The 25712-nt window shown below is 46.0% G+C and overlaps 1 protein-coding gene across 1 annotated transcript in view; it reads right to left on the bottom strand.

Annotated features, from left to right (window-relative positions):
• SERGEF (secretion regulating guanine nucleotide exchange factor) overlaps window positions 1–25712 on the bottom strand; it is a 257522-nt gene that overhangs the window by 185021 nt on the left and 46789 nt on the right. The window contains exon 9 of the mRNA XM_052653055.1: window positions 15050–15216. Within this exon, the coding sequence (XP_052509015.1) occupies window positions 15050–15216 (167 nt within the window). The remainder of the gene's footprint in view (window positions 1–15049; window positions 15217–25712) is intronic.

Here is a 25712-nt window from a genome sequence, read left to right as displayed (position 1 = left end):
AGAATTCCACGGACTGTATAGTCCATGGGGTCACAGAGTCAGACACGACTTAGTGACTTTCACTTTTTCTTGTAATTTTTCCAAACATCTATTTTATTATTATAATTAAGATGACACCTATTTGGAGTTAAAGATCAAATAATACAGAAAAATATCAAGTGAAAAGAAAAACTTCCATATCTAACATTAAAAGAATTCTCCTTTATGAGCAGAGTCTCTCTATGCTTGACACACCAGTGATAAAGAAACTCTAGCTGAGAATCAGAAGATCTGAGTTTCCAATCCTGGTGCTACTGCTCCAAAAATGGCTTTAGGTAAGTCACTTATTCATGCAAAAAGTATTTACTTAGCTCTTGGTAGCATATATAACTCTCTGCATCTCAGTTTCCTTATTTGTGAAATGCACATAACAGTATCCATCTTTTCCATATGCCTCACAGGCAGGAAAATAATGATGCAATATTGTGCGTTTGGGTGTGCTGAAAAGTTAAAAGCATAACACAAATGTAATAATATATCAAGTATTAGACCTCTGGAAAAATCAACATGGAAATCAGAAGACTTAGTTGGAACATAGGAGACAAATTAAAGATGAGATGTGAATGGAAGAACCCATATTCTGCTTGGTTTTATATTATTATGCTATCAACTACTGCATTGAACCAATGCAGACCATTTCCATTACCATATAAAGTTCTAAAGGAGAGTACTGATCTATATTATTTTTTATAATATATATTCTTAACTGCCTGATATTAATGTTGTTAATTATTGATATTAATGTTGTTAATGTTGTTTCTGTGGAATTAATACATAGCAACTAGCCTATGAAACAACAACAAAAAATGTTTTAAAGCTAAAAAGAAATCCAGATAGGGAAGAGTTCTAACCAAACCAGAATGGTAGTGGCCTTGTGTGTGTGTTAGGCACTCAGTCATGTCTGACTCTGCAACCACATAGACTGTACCTTGCCAGGCTCCTGTCCATGGAGTTCTCCAGGCAAGAATACTGGAGTCAGTTGCCATTTCCTTCTCTGGTAGTGGCCTTAGAGCTTGGGGAAAACCCTTGGAATTGCTTGTCATTACACAGATCTAAAAGCTGAAGCCCAGGAAGCAGATTCTCTGACTCCAAGCCCCACAGAAAATTAACATTCAAGTTTGAAACGCAATCCTGGTTATTTCACAGACTAGGCTTTGCAGTAGGATCTGGATTTTAATCACAACTCTGTCACTTACTAACCATGTGGCCTTGGACAAGTGACCACCCCCAAGCCTCACTCTCCTTATCTAAAAACTGAGGAATAATAACCGCAATGATTCTGGGTTGTCATGAGGATTAAAGGGCTTAGCAAAGAACCTGGCACCCCACCGAGACTTAGAGGATGCTACCTGCTGGCATTATAGCTAAGACACTGCTCTTTTCACTACACTGCAAACTCTGATGGGGAAGGCTTTGGCCCCCACATGCATCATCACCACAGAGCTGGTGAGTGTCGGAAAAAATGGGGAAATTAATGCAGCTTGGCAAAATGTGCCCAGGGAGCAGAATGATAAATGCCTGTATAGTAGTAACTATGGAACTGCTCCCACAAGTCGCCATGCAGTAGCAGAATTTTCACCTTGAGGGGTGCCAAGGGAAATGCACCATTTTCTTGCCTCTGTGCTCTCGCCTTTACATCAGCATCTGAGGAATGGAACACTGCAGACTAAGAAAGCTCCTTCTATTTCAATGACCCTCAAGCTGAGACAACCAGAGGAGTCAGTGTTCTGTTTCCATTCCTCTTCCTCCAGAATGAATACATCACAACTCTGTTAGCAATCAGCAGCTACCTACCTGCAGACCTGTCCAAGCCTGCTTCTGAGTAGGTGGAGCTCAAATCCCTAAGGATTCTCCAAGCACCTGCTGTGTGACCTAGCCTCTTGCCCCCTGCCCATCAGGGTATGAGATTGCCCCCAAATCCTAAAATACAGTGTCTACTCTGCAGTACCATATGCTTTCCTCTGGAAGACCACCATACACGGGGTGATTAGATGCTAGAGTAAAACTAAATAGTAACAAGTGACTCAGACTTCTGAGGAGAGGTTTCCATTCAATTCCATAACTGGAATTGAAGCAGCTACTGCTTTCTAGACACTGTGTCATGCATGAAAGATACAGCCACAACCAAGATATGGTATTTGTCCTCAGGTAGCTTACATTTGAAATGGTAACTGTCTAAGGTAATCAGCTGGGTAAGCTCTAATCTGAATCTTGTAAAGTCATACAACTTGGATTTGCAGGTAAGGGGGCTGGGGTTGAAATATGCCAAAACTCATCCATGTTATATCTTTTTGCTTTTTCATACTGTTGATGGGGTTCTCAAGGCAAGATTACCAAAGTGGTTTGCCATTCCCTTCTCCAGTGGATCACGTTTTGTCAGAACTCTCCACCATGACCCATCTGTCTTAGGTGGCCCTACACAGCATGGCTCATTGCCACTATGAATGGAAATAAAAGCTCAAGAAAGGACACTGAGCAATTAAAATAACTCCTCCTAACTCTTCAAAGGTACATTTCACTGTCCCAGCTTTAAAGTGGCAGTTTTTGGGGAAGGAAGGGCACCACTGGCCTAGTCTGTGCCCAGATACCAAAGAGGGGAGAATGAATTTCACAGGTTCTATCTCCTCTGGCACCATCTGGCCGTTTAGGAGGTGGTGGTTGGTGAGCACCATTCTCAATCACCTCTGCCCTGTAGCCTGCTCAACCACTATCCAGTCACCTGGATGTCCATTCTTCCATGATACTGCCACAGAGCCACTGTGTAGCTCTGCCACTTCCCAGCTATGTCCCCAGATAAGTTACTTCCCCAAGCTTTGATTTCCCCATCTACGAATGGGAATAACATAGTATACTACTTCATGGGAATGCGGTAAGAATTGAAAGGGATGTTTATACAGTGTATGATGGATGGCACATAGTCAATGTTCAACAAATAGGAGCCTTTATTATTTCTTAAAAATCCTAAAAAAAAAAAAAAAAATCCTAGGGTTCCCCATCATGTCTTTCTTAATTGCCAATCTCTGTGCTCAGACCCAAGCCTGCCAACACCATCCCCATGTTTATCATCTCAGAAGCAACCAGCCGCTTCCCATACATCTTTCAGGAGCCTAAAAGGCTTGATCTTCTCACCTACCGAATTCAGTCTCCCCCAGACTGCAAATTTCATCTCCTATGAGAAGCTCTCCCAAAGATTCAAGATGCCTGGCCAACAACTATTCTATGACACTGCCCCTAGATCTTTCTGCTCTCACAGTCTCAGCCCTTACCTGTAGGAGATTCATGCCGTCAGTCACATCCCATTTCAAAAGCTGTAGAACTCTGTGTCCTCCCTGTTGTCACATTCTAAGTCCACAGCTCAAATGCACTGACAGGTAATAATGGATAAAGAGGAACCCAAGAATCACGGAAATGATTCATATCAAACTCCAGCTCTATGACAACTGACAACAATTTCCAAAGAGCTGTAAGAAATGGAAGTTGCCTGAAAACCCACAAAAGACTGGATATGACAAAGAAATCAACCAGCTTAACTAACATTTGTTTGTTGCTTCATGGTTATAAAATACTTTCACATTCATAACATCATTTTGACAACCACTCAGAGAAGCAGGCCTAATAAGCAGGATTATACCTGACAGATGCAAAATCAGAGGCTCAGAGCAGTTTGTCCAAAAATCAAATGACAATGTAAAGTCACTTGATTCTCCCAATTCCCTCTCCTACTGGTTGCTCCTTCACACAGACTCTTATCCTCAAATGATGTGCATGCTCTAGGTTAGTAATGATATAAAAAAAATCTTACCCAAAAGGGCTCCCATGGAAATAAAACCAGAGAAGATACTCAACAATGACTAAATTATCTTTCTAGATGAGGAACTTTCCTCAAGCAATCCCAGCAGTGCTGGCTACAGCGACACATATATTTTGATCAGCAGCCATGAACAACTGTCCCCAGCAAGCTGGATCTCCTGAAGTGGCACCTGGAAGGTCCTAAAGGCAGCGACAAGCAGCCCCCAGCACCTACGAGTGGCTTCGACTCTGCCTCCTGCTCTTTCTCCTTGCACTTTTGGCCCCTCTGAAAAGCCGGAAGATTCACGGCTGATTGTCACAGCAGCTGCTCTTTTCACAAAGACATCTCTGACTGCTTCCATTTCTGCTACCACAGTCAGTCTCCCCCATCTTGGATGACACCAGGCATCCAGTAAAAAAAGCTCCCATACAAATAGCAAGCTGCAGATGCAGGAGGTGGTGGCCACCACCTGCAGAGCTCCCACAGACAGAACCACTGCATCACAGAAGGGAATTACAGAATCACACAAAGACTAACTTCCTCCTTCTAGTCATAATTGGGTGGTCCCACTATCAAATGACCTGGCGTCTTGGGGTTCTTAAGGCTACATGCCAAAAGAAAGGCCTGGTTTTGCTTCCTTGGAAGTGATGAGAATGTTTTCTCTTTACCTACCTCATGGGGAGCCTACCAGCCAAGGCCTCAGCACCTCAGGACACTGGAGGCAAAGAAGAGTCTGGAACTGAATGGGATTAACCTTGGGGAAGAGGGGTAACTACAGGGTTGGTTCCTAAGGCAACCATTCAGTATAATATATCCAAAGGAACTGGCAAAGAGAGGCTTGATTCAGGCCATTGCCAATACCAAAGAAGGCCTCCAGCAGGAAGCTCCAAGCAGTGATAACCCTTGGAATTAAACACTTGACACTCTACTGGGGAACCAGCCATTCCAAACAAGGTCCCAAACAGTGACCAGGGGTCCAGGACACAGAATCTATTCCCCGGGCAAGGAGACTGGCAAAATCCAGGGTAAGGTTCCTGTCCCAGTTCTCTGCTAGAACTGGCAGAGATCCAGCTGTCTGGACTGGATGAGTGTGGGAGGGAGAAGGCATTTAAGAAAGGCAAAAGGAAGGCCAGAGTTCATCACAGCCAAGAAGCCAGGCCTCCAGCAGCCTACCAAATTCCAGAGCTGGAATCTCAAGAGGTCTCAGGGAAAAAGGGAGGTGGAGAGAAAGTGGAAAGCAGCTCAACAGAGTCAAGGCAGGTGGGTAATGACACCAAATGAAGGAAAACTTTGAAAGAAAAGACAAGTTTGTCAAGCTGGATGGCAGAAAAACTGAGATGAATACAAGACATCACCCTTGTTATTCACTGGGGGTGGGGGGAGCGGGCAGCAGTTGTCCAAGCAGCTAAGGGCAAAGGAAGGCAGAAGAACTAATCCATGCAAAGACCCAGAAGTAACAAACAACATGATTTCTCTGGTTTGGCCATGATGAGTTGCAAAGTGCAAGGGAGAAGTGATAGAAGGTGAGGTTGGATATTGACAGGGGTGGGATCAATCTCTTAGGACAAGTCAGAGATTCTGGACTTCATCCTGTATGGGAAGCCATTAAAAAGTATATTCATCCCCATGACAATTATTTGCTGATGACCTACTGTGTGCTAGGCACTAGTTAAGGTGATGGAGACACAGTGGTGAACAAGGCCAACAACAATTCTGAAACTCATGCTCTAATAACCACATTCTTGGCACACTGGCTGTGGGGATTAGGGACTCTGTGTTTCTTGTACCTCTTGAGGGCAGAGGTTGGGTCTCATTTTCTACTATATCCTGAAGGCTCAGCTAAATTTCTTTCATATAAAGTTTTCCAGTTGGGTTTCCAATAAGTGTTTATTGTGGGAAAGGATGCTTTCTGTATTTTTTTTTAATGTTTTTAAAAAATAAGATCCTAACATGGTCAGATTTATATTTTAGTTCATTATTTTGGCAGCTGGGTGGAGGCAGCCAGAATGAGCCCAGCTAGAAACAAGGGGTTCTCAACTAAGGGGTGGTCATTGTCATCAACAGATAGTAGGGGTCCAAGCTAGAGGGACAGTGGTGGAGATGGAGGTAGTTTTAGTCCCCTGGACGACTGATTCACTGACAGCTCACTCAGCCTTCACAGACTTTGTACATCTCTCGTCAAACCACTGCAGCCTTCTTTGAACCCTCATTGGCTCCTGTTTTCACTCTAAACCTCAGCATGATTTACTTTTACCCTGGGACAGCCAGGTTTTCAAGGTCAAAGGCAACAGTAGAGAGCTTGGTCAGCTCCAGGATGACCCTGGGCACAGCCTGGGGCAGTCGTAATGCTGCAGAGCGTGGTGGTGACACATGAGGTCACTGGGACTTTAAATCAGCCCTGATGAATTTCCTCTGCTGCTGAGAGGAAGCGCTGGAAACATCCTTGCTGCGGATGCTGATGGCTACTTCAAAAGACAGGAATTCACGCTCCTAGGAACCGCATGGAGATTGGCCATGGATTCCCAAGTACCTGGCCTCCAGTATTTCCACTGGTTGTGATTCTAAGGGCTTCCCTCATAGCTCAGTTGGTAAAGAATCCACCTGCAATGCAGGTGACCCCGGTTTGATTCTGGGTTGGGAAGATCTGCTGGAGAAGGGATAGGCTACCCACTCCAGTATTCTTGGGCTTCTCTTGTAGCTCAGCTGGTAAAGAACCCGCCTGCCATGTGGGAGACCTGGGTTCGATCCCCGGGTTGGGAAGATCACCTGGAGAAGGGAAAGGCTACCCACTCCAGAATTCTGGCCTGGAGAATTCCATGGACTGTGTAGACTCCGTGGGGGTCCCAAAGACTTGGACACGACTGAGCAACTTTCACTTTCACGATTCTAAGAAGTTTTGCCACAAGATCTAAGATGGTTCTTTGTAGCTCCTAAGATCTCAAGTGATTAAGACAGAAGAGCAGCTCTGATTCAAACTTATAAGAAAACATGTATCTGAAGTACAGAGTGGCTCGCATGTTATGAACCCAATAGTAACTCTTTTATACAGCACTTTACAGTTCATAAGAGCCCTTATATAGTTTATTTGCATTTTTCAATAATCCTGTGGGCAAGGTAAACTAGATATTATTACTCCCATTTTGTAGATGAGAAAACTAACGCTTGGAGAGGTTTTGACTGGCCCAAAGACATATAGACTATAGGTGACAGAGCAGAAATTCCAACCCAGGTTTCACTCCATATTCAAGCCTCTGTCCACCAGAGATCCAACTCCAGAAAGCAGTAGGCTTGACCGTGGTCATGAGTTAACATCTCTGTGCCAGTCCTCATTGAGGCCGGTCCTCTCTTTGCTGCTTTTCCTCATAAGACAAGGACCCAGTCTGGAGTCTGCAGAGTGCTACCAGGATGTACCCACTGCAGAGTAAAGCGAGCTATCCCTCCCTGGAAGCCTCCTCACACTAACCTCATCACAGCAGCAGACAATGTGTCTTTTGATCTAAGCAAGATTTGTGCCCCCCAACAGGAGTTCTTGCACTGTGTCAGCGCACTTCTCCTGATGATTTACTTTGTACCAAGCCTCGCCCTAATTATATAAAAATAAATAAGACAGTGTAGGCCCTCAAAGAGCTCCAGGTTGATTTAGAGATGGACAGACTAGTAAGGACTGTATTACTAATAAATATGGTATTACAGCATCAGGTTAGCAACTTTGCCTTTTCTTTGTGAAAACTTGGCTCACAGTGCTGTGCCTGGCCCACAGCAGGATGCAGTAAACACTGACTGGATAAATAAACGAAACTAAGATAAAACATGACAACAAATGGTGCACACACTTCAATGAAAGCATTGCTCTTCTCCACCTTAAAACTTCCATCTTCCCACAGTCCCTTTTCTCTTTATGCCTGTGCTGAAAGAAAAAGCATCCTTCTTTCCTGTTGGAACTAAGCCCTTCACAGCGATGTCCCTCTTCAGCCTCATTGCATTGGCAGCCCTGTTCCAGCCACATCCCCCAGCCCCCGCCCTTGCGTCTGTCCTCAGAAGATTTCTCTCTTCCCTGCTCTCTGATCCTTGTGTTCAGGTTTCTGTCCCACCCCAGGTTCCCCGAGCTTATAAAACTAACAAACCAAGCTCTCCTTTCAAGTGTCTATGCTCGTCCTCAACCTCCTTTGACCACCGAATCTCCTGATTCTGTTGTTCACGCCTGCAGCTGGGTTTCTCCTCAGTTCCATTTGTACCACGTCCTTGCGTTAGCTTCCACCTAAGCTGGTCTCTGATGCATCATCCCCACTCCCCATCGCCAAGGCCAGTGGTCTCGTCTCCGGTTCCCAGCTCCCTGACCTCCTGCTGAAATCCCCCGGGCTTCTGCCACGCTGCAGTTCCTGGCTCACTTTCTCCCTCTCCTGTCAATAATCATCTCTATCTGGCTGCTCTTCCTCTGCTTTCCTCTTAATGCAAGTTCTTGCCAAGATTCCCCTGTTACTTCACATTAACTCCCTTGAGAACTAATTTAATGTCAAAGCTTCCAATTCAGGAAGCCTTTCCAGTCACCACCTCCCACCCCCACCACCCCACCCCACCCCAACCCTGTAGAACCCAAAAGAACCACAGGGACTGAAAATGCAAGAAAGAAAAAGGTCCCCGAGGGCAGGGGAAGGGATGGGATCAACAGAGTTTCAATGTCAGACTCTCACCGCCTCTGACACATTCTGCTTGTCCTGCAATGAACTTTTTACCTAGCCCTGCCACCAGCTCACAAGCTCCTAAGACAGGACCTGTCCCACTCTGCTCTGCTGCCCCTGTTCGACTCATGGAGTGCTCAGACAGACAGGCAGACATAAGCATCCGCTGGATAAAAGAAGAAAAACCAAAGTTGAACATGCGTGAAGGCATAAACTGGTCAACTGTGAAACTCTAAAAGACGATAAGGCTCGCCATCAACAGACTTCATAGGAAACTTCCAGGTTGCTCGGGCATTTTACAGGTCTGTCCATTTTCTGGCTCTGTTGGACATTTGATGCCCAAATGCCTGAGAACATGGAAGTGCTTATTCCGGAACTGGCCTGGGATTGAGAAGCACAGACTGTAGCGACAGAGAGAGAGAGGGAGAAGCTGAAGAGGAGCTGAAGAGGACCGCAGCCTCGGACACCATCTCTTTCTCAACGTGTTCAATCAGTGAACATCCACCAAGCACCTCTGAGGTGCCGGGATCTATGCCAGACACTGGGAACACGGCTTTGAACGAGATGATAAGGTCCTTGCCCTCCTGGATCTTATATAGTTCAGTGAGAAGAGGTGGATAAATACAAATAAATAAGAAAAACAGCGGGCAGTAAATAAGCGCTTCTGCATCAGATCCTTGACCATCAATTTCAAACAAGACAGCCCTGACTGGTGACTCCTTCTCTCTCCTGAGTGTTCACACAAACAAATCCAGTTCCCTGCTTTGAGGTTTGTTTTGTGTTTTTCTCCTCCGGTTAGGTCAGCAGCTACAGCACAGATGTGCTGGCTTTTTTAATCTCCAACGAAACCCTGTTTGGATGAACACTGCCCCCGACATCTGGGGAGGCCTCTGAAACCACTCCACACGGACAGCTTGGGCAGCCAGACGCCTTGGTCTCAGAGACCTCCCGCCCCTTAAGAAGAGCCAGGATGCTGCGGATTACTTCCCAGAAAGCTACTTGGGGATGCTTTTTCAGGTTGTGTTCCATTCTGTCAGAGCCCTCCGGACTCAGCTGATTGCTAGTGGTAGATTTCTGTGTTATTTAGGGCACCAAAGTCCCACAGTCTTGACACAAACTTAAAATTAGAAATGTATTAAATATAGGAAAGGAGGAAGGTCATTCAGGAAAGGCAGCCTTCTGAGGGAGATGCAGGACAAAGACGCCCTGGAAACTTCCAGGTTCATTAATGGGTTTTACACAGCATTCAAGTGGTATTTCTCCTTCAGAAATAACACTGTGGAAAGCGTAGGGGACTGGCTCAAACCTCAGCTAACACAGCTGAGTGAGTGACTCTGCAAACTAAAAATAGCTTCTTTCCCACTCATTCTGACAGATTTCACTTAGACCCTGTGCACAGGTTGATTCTCCAACAAACAGTTTCAGTCCTGTAGCAAAATGAGGGTTGGTGACATTTGGGCTTGACAATTACCCAATCCCTGGTTCAACTTTTGTTTATTTCCATGTTTCTTGCTCCAGTGGCTGCATATGTGCACACGTGCACGTGTGCACTGAGCTCCCTGGCTGGGATCTGGTGCTCTTCAACCAGACGTGGGCAGAATTTAAACCAGGAACATGACTCAGGACCATGGCTGCAGACGGAGCCCAGAGCCAGGCTCTCAGAAACAGTAGGAAGCAGGCTCTTTGTCTCAGCAAGCCTCTCCGGGTCTCAGTTTCCTCACTTATAAAACAAGGATAAACATTCCTATTCTGGCCTACTTCACAGCATCACACTGGGATCAAGAGAGAGAAAGCACATGAGAGTTACTTTCTTTTAGACAGGACTCCTACCAGAAGGATGGGTGGCAGTGACGGAACAAGTGAAACAGGCAGCCAGACTATAAAACTCAGCTGGACCACTGGCCGGGGCAGCCATCCCGCTCCTTGACCTTCCGTCCAGGAGCTAAAAGCAGATCCAGATTCAAGGCTTTAGTTCATGTTGTCCCCTCTGCCTGGAATGTCCTTCTCCCTTAGCTAAACTCCTATGCATCTCTAAGAACCCAGTCCAAACACTTTTTTTTTGGTTATTGTCTTCAGAGTAAATCATTCCATCTTCACTGCTCCCTTGGCCTTTTGCACATATCTCCCACAGCACTTTTCACTCTACATGGTAAGGAATTTATTTATACACCTGGAAATTCTTTGATGGCAAAGAGTATTTATCTTTGTACCCACCTCCCCAGCCACCACCGTGTGATCCAAAGTAAGCATATGGTAGGTGTCAACCAATGTTCCCCAAGTTGCCTACAGAATGGGCAAGAGCCCAAAGCCAAGAAGGGGATAAACCCAAGAGACATGCACAAAGGTGGGATAACACACACAGAACCAGCAGCGGGGGTGGCAGGAGGGGGATGTAGGAACGTGGAGTCACCCAGGTCTGCTGTTACCAGCAATAAGGTCACAGCCACAGGGACAGGAGTCAGAGCCGAACTGCAAGTCCTGGGAGGGCCAGGTGGGAGCATCCGAGTCCCAATGACCTAAACTGGAACTGGAGGCCCTGGGCATGAGGAACAAGGGCAGAGAGCAGAGCCAACATTTCCAGATCTGTCAAAGTTGGGTCAGCAGCTTGGGGTTGAGTGACCTTGGCTGTGACACCTAGGGACTCTAGAGGCAGGAGTCATTACAAATTTAAGTAATGATCATCTCCTTAGAATAAGAATCAGATGTGGAAGGGAGTTTAAGAGGTATAAGAAACTTGAGGAATCACCTGGTCTAACAACCCTAACCTATATATTGGAGAACGAAGGGTACAGGAGGAATGGGGTTTGTCCAAGTTTAGCCAGTCAGGGCAGAATCGTGGGGCTTCCCTGGTAGCTCAGCTGGTAAAGAATCCACCTGCAATGCAGGAGACCCTAGTTCAATTCCTGGATCAGGAAGATCCGCTGGAGAAAGGATAGCCCAGTACTCTTGGGCTTCCCTGGTAGCTCAGACGGTAAAGAATTCACCTGCAATGTGGGAGACCTGGGTTCGATCCCTGGGTTCAAAAGATCACCTGGAGAAGGGATCAGCTAGCTACTCACTCCAGTATCCTGGCCTAGAGAATTCCATGGACAGAAGAGCCTGGTAGACAACAGTCCCTGGGGTCACAAAGAGTTGGACATGACTGAACGACTCTCCGAAAAAAGGGGGTGGGTACAAGAGGAAAGGGGTTTGCCCAAGTTTACCCAGTCAGAAGAATCATGGCTAGACCCAGGTCTTCTGAACCCCAAGCTGGACCTTGTACCCTCAGAGGCTGTTGACCTTCAGTCAAGAATGTCTCCTGATAGTTCTACTAACATAACAGGTACCCTACTCTAGCTGCTTCAGAATCCTGGGGGAGCCCCACTGAACCCACTAAGTGAGTACAGATACTTCTGTCCTACTGGGAAGTGTGGGCTTCTCCCTTTGGGTGGAGTTCGGAAGCAGTGTTCCACAGGAAATTAACAGACAGTAGCCCCACCGGGAACTTAGAAAGCAAAAGGCGGCTGGCAGGGAGCAGACGAGCCAGTTCACCCACACCCTAACCCTGACATGTGCATGGGGGTAACCCCAACCATTGCGCTCACCTTGGAATTTTCCAAGAGTGGTCAGAGAGGGCTAGTACCTAAGGCAAAGCTGAAAGTACGTGAAACACAGTCTTCAGTACTGTAAGAACACTGAACCACAGCCTGTCTGGTCTAAAATCTCAGTCTTTCTCAGGCTAGAGATAAGACAGGGCTCAGAAGAAAAGAATTGGGGACTCTCAAAGAATCAGAGATCCTGACTCCCAGAACTTCCCTGCGGTTGAGCATACACAGGCAACATTGTTTCATCTCTACAGAGAGTATGAGAGCTTCAAGTCCAAGTCCCAGCCCCACAGTTTACCTACTGTGTGATCCAAGGCCAGCAACTAACCCATTAGTCTCCTTATTTTTACCACAGTGATTATAACATCTATGTCCAAGTTTATTGTAAAAATGAAAGAATAATGTAAAGCATTTAGCATGCTTCCTGGGCCATAATAAACCACCAAGTTACACAGGATTTATTTGCTTTCCTTTGTTCGTGGGAGGGGTCAGTCAGACCGGAGTCCAGCTGTGTCTACCTGTGCCTTCCTCTCCCACTTGGTTATCTCTCTGGATCCTCCTGGGCAGACATCCTACCTGAGGTCTCAGCCCAGATAGCTCCCTCCTCCCTCTGTTTATCCCTGGACATAGCAGAAGGTAACAGGTCAGCTATGGGCTACTCCGGTCAGCAATCAGCTCAGTCCAAGGCTGTTCCTTTCTCCCCAGGTGTCTGTGCACCTCCCTGGCCAAGCCCCTACCAGGGTATCCCCCGGTTTATTACCCCTCTGGTCTTCCCTAAGGTGAACCCACTCCTAGCAGCTTACAGCTCTGGGCCTCCGGCAAATAGCTGCCTGAGTAGCCAGACCTAGACATCAACAGCAGAGAGAATTCCCAGGTCCAATTTACCAACAGGAAACGACCTGGGGTCTGCGCCTGCAGTGAGACCAGTGAGTACACACACTGGTACCAGCTTTCCGGAGTCTGGAGAGGAAACGGAGGGGAGCACAGAAATGAAGCTGCTACAGGGCTCAGAGCTCAAGCTGACTCCTCACACCGCCCTTCCAAGAAGCTCAATTAAAAAAATCACATCAGGGTGAGGCTCTCCAGCGATCTGCTTGCACTGCCACAGGGCTGCATAGCATCACTGCCAGGCCTTCCAAGGCTCCAAAGGGGAAGAAGAGAAAGGACCCCACAGGTACTGCATGCTGGGCGGATGCCAAAAACTTTGCATGTGATATTCATCGATGACCTTCTGTGGTAGGTATTCTTGCCTCGTCTTGCCAATAAAACCAGAGACTCAGAAAAATCCATGAAGCCAGTGTGCCTCTGCTATGCTACCTGACCACTACATCTTAAGCATCCTGGGAAAGAAAAGGAAAGCAAAAGAGTCTGCAGCAACAGGTACCAAGCTCTCAGCACCTTCCTCGCTCAGCAGACAGCACTAGCTCAAGTTCTGCATTCCCTCCTTCACTGGAGTCAACGTCTCTCAAACACAATCTACAGAAATACAGCAGAAGCCATGAAGATGCTCATGGCCTTTGCCCCTGCAGTGTCATCCCCAAGATTTTCCCTTCAAGAAACAGTTAACAGAATATTTGATGCAGAATTCACTATAGTGACTAAAAACAAAAGAAAAGAAAAGAAATGATCTCAATGTCCAATATTCACAGAATGGTTTGGAAAACCCCAGAACCTTCAAACCATATAATATTAGACAGTCATTTTGAGTAATCAAAGACCAGGAAGAAACAAAGCAAGGCATTTGTGATCAAATAAATGAAGTCTGAGTATAAAACATCATAAATGCCATCACTACAACTTTGTAAAGTGTCTACATGTGTATAGGCAAAAAAGGAATGTGGTTGTGTTAGGGTGGCAAGATAACAGGTGGTTTTATTACTAGAGTTATCATATCTAAATTGGTATTGTTCAGTTCCTTTACAACAAAAGAAAAAACAGACAGACTCAACCCAGCACCAAGGAAAGACCCAGGAGGACCAGGGCTGGGATGTGAGGCAAAAATTGAGAACCGTCCTACATACCCGGAAGGAGGAGGCCAGGCAGGCCCCAGAGGAGGGGAAGCCCTCTAGGTATGGAGAGGGTTGTAATTAGTCTGATGCTAATTACAGAAGTCTCACTAGCTTACTAATTTTTTTGACAGACTCAATGAAGACTGAACTCCTACATGAAGCCAACTTGGGTTCAGAGGCACATTTCCTGAGTGGCCATCCTCCTTCTTCTCAAAAACCTAGCCTTTTCTTTTCTTTTTTAAGGACAGCAGTAAAATAAAGTTTAGTAATAGAAACACATACCCTGCAGAAATTAAGACTCCTGCCTTAAATGGAGAAATTCAAGACATTTCAGGGAACTAAGGGGCTTGAATAAGCAACTGAACGACTGTGTTTTCTACACTGGGAAATATAAACAGAAGTGCAAACTACTCAGCTTAGTAGTAGAGGCCCCTCTGATTAAGTTCCAACTCATCCTTCTGATATTACCTCATACTCCCCACCACAGACACCCCAGGCTCCAGCCAAACAGAACCACCAGTGCTCCCCAAACACCGTCCTCACTTCCCACCCCAACTCTGCTGCAGCTGTGGTGCCCACCAGAAAGTCCTCCTTTCCCTCTCATGCCTGCTCAAGTCTCACCCATCCTCCAAGGCACAGCTCAAGCCAGGCCCTCCACAAAGCCCAACCCAGCCCTGTACCCTGAATGCAGCTCTCACCCTCCGAAGTGGACCCGGAGCCCCTGGAATCTCTAAAGGAGTCACAGTCTGCCCTACAGTACAGGTATCTGGGTAACTGCCTTTTCTACCATATTCAACGTGAACAACAAAGCAAAGACCCCTTCAGGCTCCTGTGTGGAACTCACTGTATGGCCTGGACTATAAGCACACAGTAGGCCTTCAGTGAACACTCCCCCAAACGACAAGGAAGAGAGACACATCACCCCTGTGGAAAGAGGTCACTTCCTACCTCGGTTGCTCCCGTCAAGAAAGGCAGACACGAAGGTGTGCCCTTCTGTGGCCCGGAGCCAGGGACGGATGGATCCTGCTTCTCTGACTGCCAGCCTTCACGAGTCTCCACTGTCCTCCCCAGCTGCCCGTAGTCCGCTCGGCCCCAGGTGAACACCTTGCCGGTTACTACAACAAAAACAAAACTTGAATTAAGGCTATATTCCATGGCTGTGCTCCCAGGGGTAAGCAAAGAACTACAAGAGAATGTGTGATCACTCATTTCAGTACCAGTACCACGCAGCAGGGGCCTTCCTACCTTCCTGTAAAGAAAGTGCACGCATGCACATGTTTATAGATATGGGAAGTGAGGCTCAGAGAGGTGAGATGTCTGGCTTGACCAAGATCCAACAAGGGGTGAGTGCCAAAGCTGGGTTCTAACAGAGGCTGCTCCTGCAGCCTGGGCTCCTGCCTTTTACATGTGGACATGGCCACCGAGAACACTTCGACCACTCTGTATGTAACACTTCTAACCCCCCTCCCCTTCCCCACACCCGCCTTGCACTTTGCAGGGGAAAATGATATCTGTTCTTGGGCTCCCCTCCCTCTCATCTAATCCAGAGCCCCCCATCAGCCACTTTGCAGTTCCCCAGGCTCCTGATCTGCCCCCTGCCATAACCTCTCAGTGGCCACTGGCACATGTCTTCCCCTCCATGTAACACAGAGGACCTTCCAGAGTCTGTGCTCTTACCCACAGGAGCAATGCTAACAGTCCCAAGGCGAGTGCCTATGTGTGCTAGAGCAAAGGGAGTGAGAGGGGAATAAAAAAGACAAAATCACTTGGAGCCAGAAAAGCAGTCAGCCCCCCAGATGCACCACCTGGGAAGCTGGCCAGCGCTAAAGACGACTGAAGAAAATGAAGTTCGGGAAAAAGGAACTGGCCTTTCTTCTCCCCGATAAGAGAGAATTCACCGAACTTACTCAGTTGTACCAAGTGCCACGTTTGTTATTTCAACAGAAATGCAAAATCTGACGAGGCATAGATTATTAACAGATTCTCTGCAATAAATATGCATAACCATGTGCGGTGTATAAATTCTTTATACATGTTTGTTTTAACAAAGAAAAACTTTGCTTAAGAGACAAAACACCAAGTAATGCATATTAAATTCTAGACAAATCTACTACATACTCTGTGTTTTAGTATCAGAGCTTCATCTGGCCCCACATTCAACTTATGGTTTATAGTGTCAGTGAAAAAACAACCAGAGAACTCACAGGGGAAATGTCAGAGTTGGGAAGGGGTACAGGGCTCCACAGGAACACAGTTCTCTGGACCAATCTGCTCACAGACACAAACATCAATATCAAGAAGTTCTTCCTGGCTTCCTCAAAGAGGGAACCAGGTCTGTGCAACCCATGGGGTAGCAGATACATTACAAGAACAGGGAGAGGGCCCACTCAGATGTGCTTTTTCTGGCCCCACATGTGCTGTTCCTTTTGCCATGGATGCCCTTTCCTTACATCATTCACCTAACAAACTTTGACTCAACCTTTAGAGTCCAGCTCATGGATCCCAGTTCTGCAAAACCTTTCCTGACTTTTAAACTCTCCTCAGAATGGAAGAAATCTCCTTCCTGCGAGCACCTTTATTACTGTGCTCATCAACCACTATGATCCCATGAAACAGGTGAGAAGATTAAGGTTCAGAGAAGTGACCAGCCCCGGGTCACACAGTTAAGCCACATCTCCTTCTACTAGTTCACGACACCACTCTGCATTGGTTATCCACACTGGCCCACATCAACGTCTCTTAACTCTTCCTTAACTTCTGTAGGGTTAGCGGTGGGGAGCTGGGCGGAAGCTCAAGGGCCCAGGACCCACAAAGCATTCCCAACTGGGAAACTGTCCCTCTGCTTGAGCTGGCTGGAATTTACCACCAGGCTGCCCTAGCAAGAAGAGCGCCAAGAAGCCAGAGGATGAGACTGCTATTTCTTAAAGGACACTAGCATTCCTCCGCTGAGAAGAACTGGCAAGTTGCTAACTGCAAGACTACAGAAAGAACTGTGTTATCACAAACCCCACAGTGAATCCTTTCTTATCAAGTAAGACATCTTAGAACCTTCTCTGCTATTGATTACTGATGTCCAAGACAGGCAAGACTGCCAGAATATGGCACTACCATGATTACATTTCCAATAGCAATTCAACCATTCCACTTATACAGCACTTTTCACCTTCAAAGCACTTTACAAAAAGGAACTAATTAATCTCCATGCTCCCTGGGGATGCCACAGACATTTTATTAGAGACAGTCAGGCTGCCTGGACGGCCAGCCTTCGAGCGCCAACCTAAGATTGCTCAGTCAGGTAGGTCCACTCCCCAAAGCTGTCTGTCTCTCCCCAAAATACATTTTGCATCGGAAGGCTCACAGGGGACAGAGGAAGTGATCCCTTTTTTCTTTTCCTTTAAGCTGACCACCTTCCAGGGGTCTAGCATATTCACAGACCATATCTCAATCAATCCTCATAAGAATTCTGGGAATTATAGTTTATTAAGCTTATTTTACAGATAAGATTAGATGACTTGAGAGGTTAGATGACTTGATCAAGTCCATGAAACCAGTGGGTGATAAAAAGCAAGATTCAAACCTCTGTCTTCTGATTCTAAGACCAATGGCAGATTCAGTGATTGCACAGCTGCTGTCACAAACTGATGAAACCTGGCTGATGAAACAGCCGTTCTCACAATGTTTGAAGAGGGGGAAAACTCAGATTAAATGGATATGTTCTGTGTACCATCCAGCTTTCCTCACTAGAATGGCCTCCTTCCCAGGAGACCATTCAGAACTTGGAACTACAAGCACTGAAATAAAGGCATTAAACACAAGGATTAAGATTTTTAGGTCACCTGGAGTAAAAGAAAACAATGAATCCACATACAAAAGACGTTTATTAATGCACTGTAGATAAATGTCTGCCTGCCTCGAGCTGAAGCATGCTGGCAAATCCAAGCACATTCAGATCCCAAATGTATAACAAATGAATCTTTACCTTATAGTAAATAATAGCACAGGGCTTCCCCAGTGGTTCAAGCAGCTAAGAATCCACCTGCAATGCAGGAGACGCAAGAGACGCGGGTTCGATCCCTGGGTTGGGGAGATCCCCTGGAGAAGGAAATGACAACCCACTCCAGTATTCTTGTCTGGAAAACCCCACGGCCTGGGGTGTCTGGCAGGCTACAGTCCATGGGGTCGCAATGAGCCAGACACAAGTGGGCACACAGCACATCAGCACAAATAATTATATTTTACTGTGATAAAAAAAGACGCATTAATGTCGTCCAACAAGTATAGGTGTGTGTCTCCAGATAAATGGGAGAAACAATATACACCTCAAAATAAAGTCAGCAAGTAAATTATAATTTGAAGGCACATCCATGTGAGAGTTAACATAGGGTAACCAAGAAACATACATGGCCAAGGGTCCCAACGCAGTGGAGAAAGCAATGGGGCCACATGAGTGGTATTGACAAGGAAGGTCTAGGGAACTTAGAGGGAGAATTCCAAGTTGGAATTGTCCCATAAGGCTTGATGGAACAGGCGGCATTAAGGTGAACTTCTGGATAGGAAAAGAAAATGAGAAAATCAGGGAGAACACTCCAGGAGCAGGGAGAGGGGAGAAGCAACGACAGAAATCCAAAAGCATGAGGTGGGCAGGTGGAGAGTGTGAGGGTCACGAGGCTGGGAGGTGGAGGCGAGTCAGGGCTGCCAGGCTGGGACCACCACAGGGCAACGCCAGGCTTAGGCTCTGGACCTGACCTTCAAGACTTGTTTGCTTGCACTTCTATCAGCAAAATACTTTCAACATACCACTGATTATATATCCATATATATGTATATATACACATATATATTCATTTATTTATTAAAGTATGCACTTGCATTATACATATTTGTGAATTAGATACTTTTATGCAAAGGTAAAGATAAAAGTAAAGGTGGCAATGCCAAAGAATGCTCAAACTGCCACACAATTGCACTCATCTCACACGCTAGTAAAGTGATGCTCAGAATTCTCCAAGCCAGGCTTCAGCAATACGTGAACCGTGAACTTCCTGATGTTCAAGCTGGTTTTAGAAAAGGCAGAAGAACCAGAGATCAAATGGCTAACATCTGCTGGATCATCGAAAAAGCAAGAGAGTTCCAGAAAAACATCTAATTCTGCTTTATTGACTATGCCAAAGCCTTTGACTGTGTGGATCACAATAAACTGGAAAATTCTGAAAGAGATGGGAATACCAGACCATCTGCCTCTTGAGAAACCTGTATGCAGGTCAGGAAGCAACAGTTAGAACTGGACATGGAACAACAGACTGGTTCCAAATAGGAAAAGGAGTACGTCAAGGCTGTATATTGTCACCCTGCTTATTTAACTTATATGCAGAGTACATCCTCAGAAACGCTGGGCTGGAAGAAGCACAAGCTGGAATTCAGATTGCCGGGAGAAATATCAATAACCTCAAATATGCAGATGACACCATCCTCGTGGCAGAAAGTGAAGAAAAATTAAAGAGCCTCTTGAGGAAAGTGAAAGTGGCCAATACTTTGGCCACCTGATGCAAGAACCAACTCACTGGAAAAGACCCTGATGCTGGGAAAGATTGAGGACAGGAGGAGAAGGGAGCAACAGAGGATGAGATGATTGGATGGCACGATCAACTTAATGGACATGAGTTTGAGCAAACTCTGGGAGATAGTGAAGGACAAGGAAGCCTGGTGGGCTGCAGTCCATGGGGTTGCAAAGAGTCAGACATGGCTTAGTGACTGAACAATAAGAAAAACACCTTTATTCAAAACTATCCAGTATAAAAGACCCTGATGCTGGGAAAGATTGAAGGCAGGAGGAGAAGGGGATGACAGAGGATGAGATGGTTCGATGGCATCACCAACTTGATGGACATGAGTTTGAGCAAGCTCCAGGAGTTGGTGAAGGACAGGGAAGCCTGGTGTGCTGCAGTCCATGGGGTCGCAAAGAGTCAGACACAACTGAGCAACTGAACTGAACTGAGTATAAAACACACTCCAAAAGTAGAAAATTTAAAAGAATGAAATAAAAATACAAAAGCCATCATAATTTTCTGTCCCCACGCCCTGGCAATTCATTGGGCATGCCCACTCTAGGGACGACTGCTACACGGGCTCTCAGTCTCAGACTGCAGACTTTGGGGCAGAGGTGGGGTCTGATGAAATGAGTGTCTTGGGGGTGCGACATCTGCAAAGAATTAGGGGGGCAGTAATAACACTCATAGCTAACATTTCCTTCCACAGCACCCACTGTGTGCCTAAGCACTCTGTTCTAGGAATTCTCTACATACTGTTCTAAACCATCTCTATGTAGTATCCTAACAACACCATGAGATAGGTACTCTTACCAGCCCCTTCTTACTGACAGGGAGAAGGTTCTAGGGGTGAGGAGAGGGGATAAGCAAAGTCATAGTAGGAGTAAGTTAAAAGGAAAGAAAGGAAGGGAAAGAAGTCACCACAGTGACACAAGCCTGAGATGGATCAGCCACAGCCAGGGCTGAAGTCACGAGGGGCTGGGGAAGTAAGGATTTGCAGGGCTTGACACCCCATTTGATGTGAGAGAAAGGGGATGGGAGGAGATAAACAGCACTCTGACTTCAGGACTTCAAGGTTAGTGGGAAGGTGGTGATGCCATGAAAAGGAACAAAGGGGCAGAGATGCTAGATTGGGGGTTCCACTGTTGGGACTCAGGCAACACTATTTCGTTACTAAGTGATTTAAATCCTCTGGGCCTTTTATAGGCCCCTTTTGATAAGCATCTTAACAAACAGTCAAATACAAATAAAGGGGGAGTGAATGAGGAGAAAGAACACGAGGTGCCAAGCCCTGGATGCTGTGGAGTCAGAGCAGACTCGGGAAGGGGGGTGGGTGGGGAATGGTCACGGAGCCAGCTTCCTTTACCATCCAGGGGGCTGCCCGAGATGTTGGTAAAGGCAGGGGCTGCAGCCACAGCAATAGGCGCAGTGAGAAGCAGCGCCAACAGTATCATCAGTCCTCGGGGGAAGGGGAATCTTCACCCTGTTCAGGAAAAGGGGTCCTGAAGGCAACAAGAAGATAGACTACACTGTAATATAAGGAACATCCATATTTTCTTAACAGAATCTGTCCCAGGAGGAAACAATGCCACTGAAGATATCAAAATGGAGTTATAGCAAATAGAGGTGGATGTTACAAAAAGAATCCCACAGGGCAGGCAGAGGAAAGTCCACACAAGCTCTTTAGTCCCTCCCACCTGGAATGTTCCAGGATGCTATGACACCTTCTGGAGTACACACACACACGGAGGAAACCTCTGTGCACTGAGGAGTTATATTTATAATTCACCTGTTTACAAACACCTATTACTCTCAGGGTTATTAATTCTAAGTCCTTGGAGTATCAGCACCTCATTTCTATAACCCATCCTCCATTCTGCCATGTGGACAGAGACTTTATAAAAAGGCACTTGATGATAAAAACCAAGAAGTTTTCAACACAGAACTAACTGCCCGAGAGTCACCGAGCAGGAGAGAGGAGAACAGAGAAGGGAGCTCAGAGCACAGGGGCCGGAGGCCAGCACACCAGGCTGCTGCCCTCGGGTAGACGTGTCATCCTGCTGTTTCTCAAGGCCTCTACACTGCTTCCCTTCATCCCACTGTCTCCTCTACCCCCCACCCCATTCACCTAGTCAACTCCCACTCATTCTGCAGCTCTGCTCAGTCCTCAACCCAGATCAGACTCTTCTGTGAGATGATCTCAGAGAAGCACTTTCCTTATCTGGGGAGCACTTGTCTCAGTTTATAAATGTACACTCATTAGAAGGACTGTTGATTAAAGTCTGTCTCCCCTCCAGAGAGTTGGCTCATGATAGCAGGCGCTGTGTCTGCCCATTCCTGTATCTTAGAAAAATGCCCAGCACAGAGTAGATGCTCAATAAAATATTTGTTGCTTGAATGAAAAAATGAACAATCTAACCATCTCCACTCACCTACTTCTTGCTCACCACTACTAACCTTTGTCACTTGCTGGCTCTATAATCTTGAACAAATGACTCAACATATGAAAAAATGGGAATAAGAACACCTTCTTTGTAGGGCTGTTGCAAGGATACTTTTTCATAAACTGCATGACACATAACAGTAAATGTTAGCCCTATTACTATTATCCTCCTCAACTCAACACCACCAGGATTCCCATCGCTCCACTCCCAGTTTCTACCCATTTGCCAAATCTTCTCTGCCAGCTGCCGACTACCAATATCTTCAGGCCATTGCTTCTACTGACAATAAGAGAAGAGTACTGAAGTTCCACCATTGGATTTTGGGATTTTTATTAGATGCAAGCATAGTATCTGGCACATCGCATCATAGAGCACAAATAAATTTAAACTCAAGGGTGAAAAGGAAGAGGGTGGAAGAGAGCAATGGAAAGGAGATGAAGCAAGGTGAGCTGGAGAAGATAAGATGCTTTAACCAGAGACTCAGAGACCTGGATCCTAAGCCAGGCTTCTCTCCAAGACTACATTACCTTGAACACGTCCCTTCCCTTTGGGACCTGCTTTTCCCATCCATACGGTAAGAGGACTGGGAGAGATGACCTCTGAGACATTCTCCTGGTCTAAACTTTAATAATGATGTCTAAAAATTTTCAGGGTTAAAATGAGCGGTGTACAAGGAAACCAGAATTGAGAGACATATGTACCCCAATGTTCATTTCAGCACTGTTTACAATAGCTAGGACATGGAAGCAACCTAGATGTCCATCAGCAGATGAATGGATAAGGAAGTTGTGGTACATACACACAGTGGAATATTACTCAGCTATAAAAAAGAACACATTTGAGTCCGTTCTAATGAGGTGGATGAAACTGGAGCCCATTATACAGAGTGAAGTCAGAAAAAGAAACACTAATGCAGTATGTTAATGCATATATATGGAATTTAGAAAAATGGTAACGACGGTCCTATATGCAAGACAGCAAAAAACACACAGATGTAAAGAACAGACTTTTGGACTCAGTGGGAGAAGGCGAGGGTCAGATGATTTGAGAGAATAGCATTGAAACATCTATATTCCCATACGTAAAACAGATGACCAGTTCAAGTTCAATGTGTGAAGCAGAGCACTCAAAGCCTGTGCTCTGGGACAACCCAGAGGGATGGGGTGGGGAGGGAGGTGGGAGGGGGGGTTCAGGATGGGGGGGACACATGTGCACCCAAGGGTGATTAATGTCGAAGTATGGCAAAACCACCACAATACTGTAAAGCATTTAGCCTCCAATTAAAATAAATTAATTAATTTTAAAAATGAGTGGTGTACAATCTAATCTTATAGGCACCTTCTGAATGTCTAGTCTGACCAGTGTCCTCAACTAAAATATCCACTTTAATATCAAAGTGAATATCATCACTTCATGGCAAATAGATGGGGAAACAGTGGAAACAGAGGCTGACTTTATTTGGTGGGGGGGCTCCAAAACCACCGCAGATGGTGATTGCAGCCATGAAAGTAAAAGATGCTTACTCCGTTCAAGGAAAGTTATGACCAACCTAGACAGCATATTAAAAAGCAGAGACATTACTTTGCCAACAAAGGTCTGTTTAGTCAAGGCTATGGTTTTTCCAGTAGTCATGTATGGATGTGAGAGTTGGACTATAGAGAAAGCTGAGCACCAAAGAATTGGTGCTTTTGAACTGTGGTGTTGGAGAAGACTCTTGAGAGTCCCTTGGACTGCAAGGAGATCCAACCAGTCCATCAGTCCTGGGTGTACACTGGAAGGACTGATGTTGAAGCTGAAACTCCAATACTTTGGCCACCTGATAATGAGGAGCTGACTCATTTGAAAAGACCCTGATGCTGGGAAAGATTGAAGGCAGGAGGAGAAGGGGACGACAGAGGATGAGATGGTTGGATGGCATCACCAACTCAATGGACATGAGTTGGGGTAAACTTAGGGAGTTGGTGATGGACAGGGAGGCCTGGCGTGCTGCAGTTCACGGGGTTGCAAAGATTCAGACACACCTGAGCGACTGAACTGAACTGAATATCAAAGGCCACTAATGTGGTTAACAATCCTTTTTTACTTCAGTATAGTTGATTTATAATGCTGTGCCAATCTCTGCTATACAGCAAAGTGACTCGATTGTACACATACATAATTCTTTTTTTTTTTTGAAGTACAGTTGATTTGCAATGTTGTGGTAACCAGTTTTAAAAATTGGAAACCTGGCTGTATATCTTATTTTTTCTTTTTTTTTGTAAAATTTCCCAAGTCTCCAAAGTTGTACCATGAAGAATATCACATAACAAAGGTTTGGAATTTTTTAAAAATTAATATAGAAATAAAAATTCCAAACATGAGCTGTCCAGCTAAAAAGAAGAGAAGTAATCTGCAAAGAGATTGAATAAAAACATAAGGGCCTGGGGAGAATTACTTATTGGGAGCTGACTCTGTGCAAAACTCTATTTTAGGCATTGCCATGAAGTTCTATAATTTGATCAACACTGAACAATGGGTGTGAACCCCATTTTACAGAAAAAGAAACAGGTCACAGAGGTTAAATGACTTGCTCAAGATCACACAGCTTGTGAGCGACAAACCTGCAACAATGGTGATAATGATAATAGCGTGTGTCCTAAGTGGTTTCGGTCATGTCTGACTCTCTGCGACCCCATGAACTGTAAGCCTGCCAGGCTCCTCTATCCATGGGATTTTCCTGGCAAGAGTACTAGAGTGGGTTACCATGCCCTCTTCCAAGGGATCTTCCCAACCCAGGGATCAAACCCACATCTCCTACATCTCCTGCATTGCAAGTGGATTCTTTACCACTGAGCCACCTGGAAAGCCCCAATAATAATAACTAATATTTGAGAGCACTAACTTTATGCCAAACTCTTGACATGGATTGTCCTGTTTAGTCCACGAACCGCCCGTGAGAAGGCATTATTACAATCCTCCAGTTACAGGTAAGTTAAAGCATAGGGAGGGGTGAAGTCTCGGGTTCAGAGCTTAGAGCTGCCCCTAGTCAGTGCCCCTGGTCACTGCCCTGCAGGGGACCCACCAGTCCATGTCTGGCTCACACTGCCTCTCCAAAAGGGAACAGTGCATGGACTTCCAGAGGTTGTTCAGAGTCCCAGGGACACCTGTGTGGACTAGGGGAACAAAGCTGGCCTGGTCAGTTTACTAAGGGAGCATCATCCTCGGCCCACACAGCAAAAACCTGCCAGACGCTCCACACAGCTGCTCCATTTTCACCACTGATTTTATTAGCTGTTCAGCTGGGGGCACTGGTGAGAGAAGACCAGACAGACTGTACCTGAGGAGCCCCAGACTGTACCTGAGGAGCCCCAGACCAGCCGCAGGACTGTCTATACCCTGCAGGATGGGGGCTTCCCAGACAAACGCAGGGAGGGCTGGTTTCTTCTCCAGTCCTGGTGAGGGCGTCTCGGGAAGCCCCGGTTCTAGACTGTTCGTGTGTTTAGCTCTCTCGCCCTCCACAAGCCCGTCCCTCCAAGAACCTCTGTTCTCTCAGCACCGATGAGAGCCCGTCTGTCAAGGGCACATTCCACCTCCTTGCTCCCAGGCCTCAGGGTTGTGCTGTGCCCCAGCCCGTATTGCTGG

Source organism: Budorcas taxicolor, chromosome 15, assembly GCF_023091745.1.
Source record: "Budorcas taxicolor isolate Tak-1 chromosome 15, Takin1.1, whole genome shotgun sequence".
Classification (NCBI taxonomy): Eukaryota; Metazoa; Chordata; class Mammalia; order Artiodactyla; family Bovidae; genus Budorcas; species Budorcas taxicolor.
This window is presented reverse-complemented; position numbering and strand designations above follow the sequence as displayed.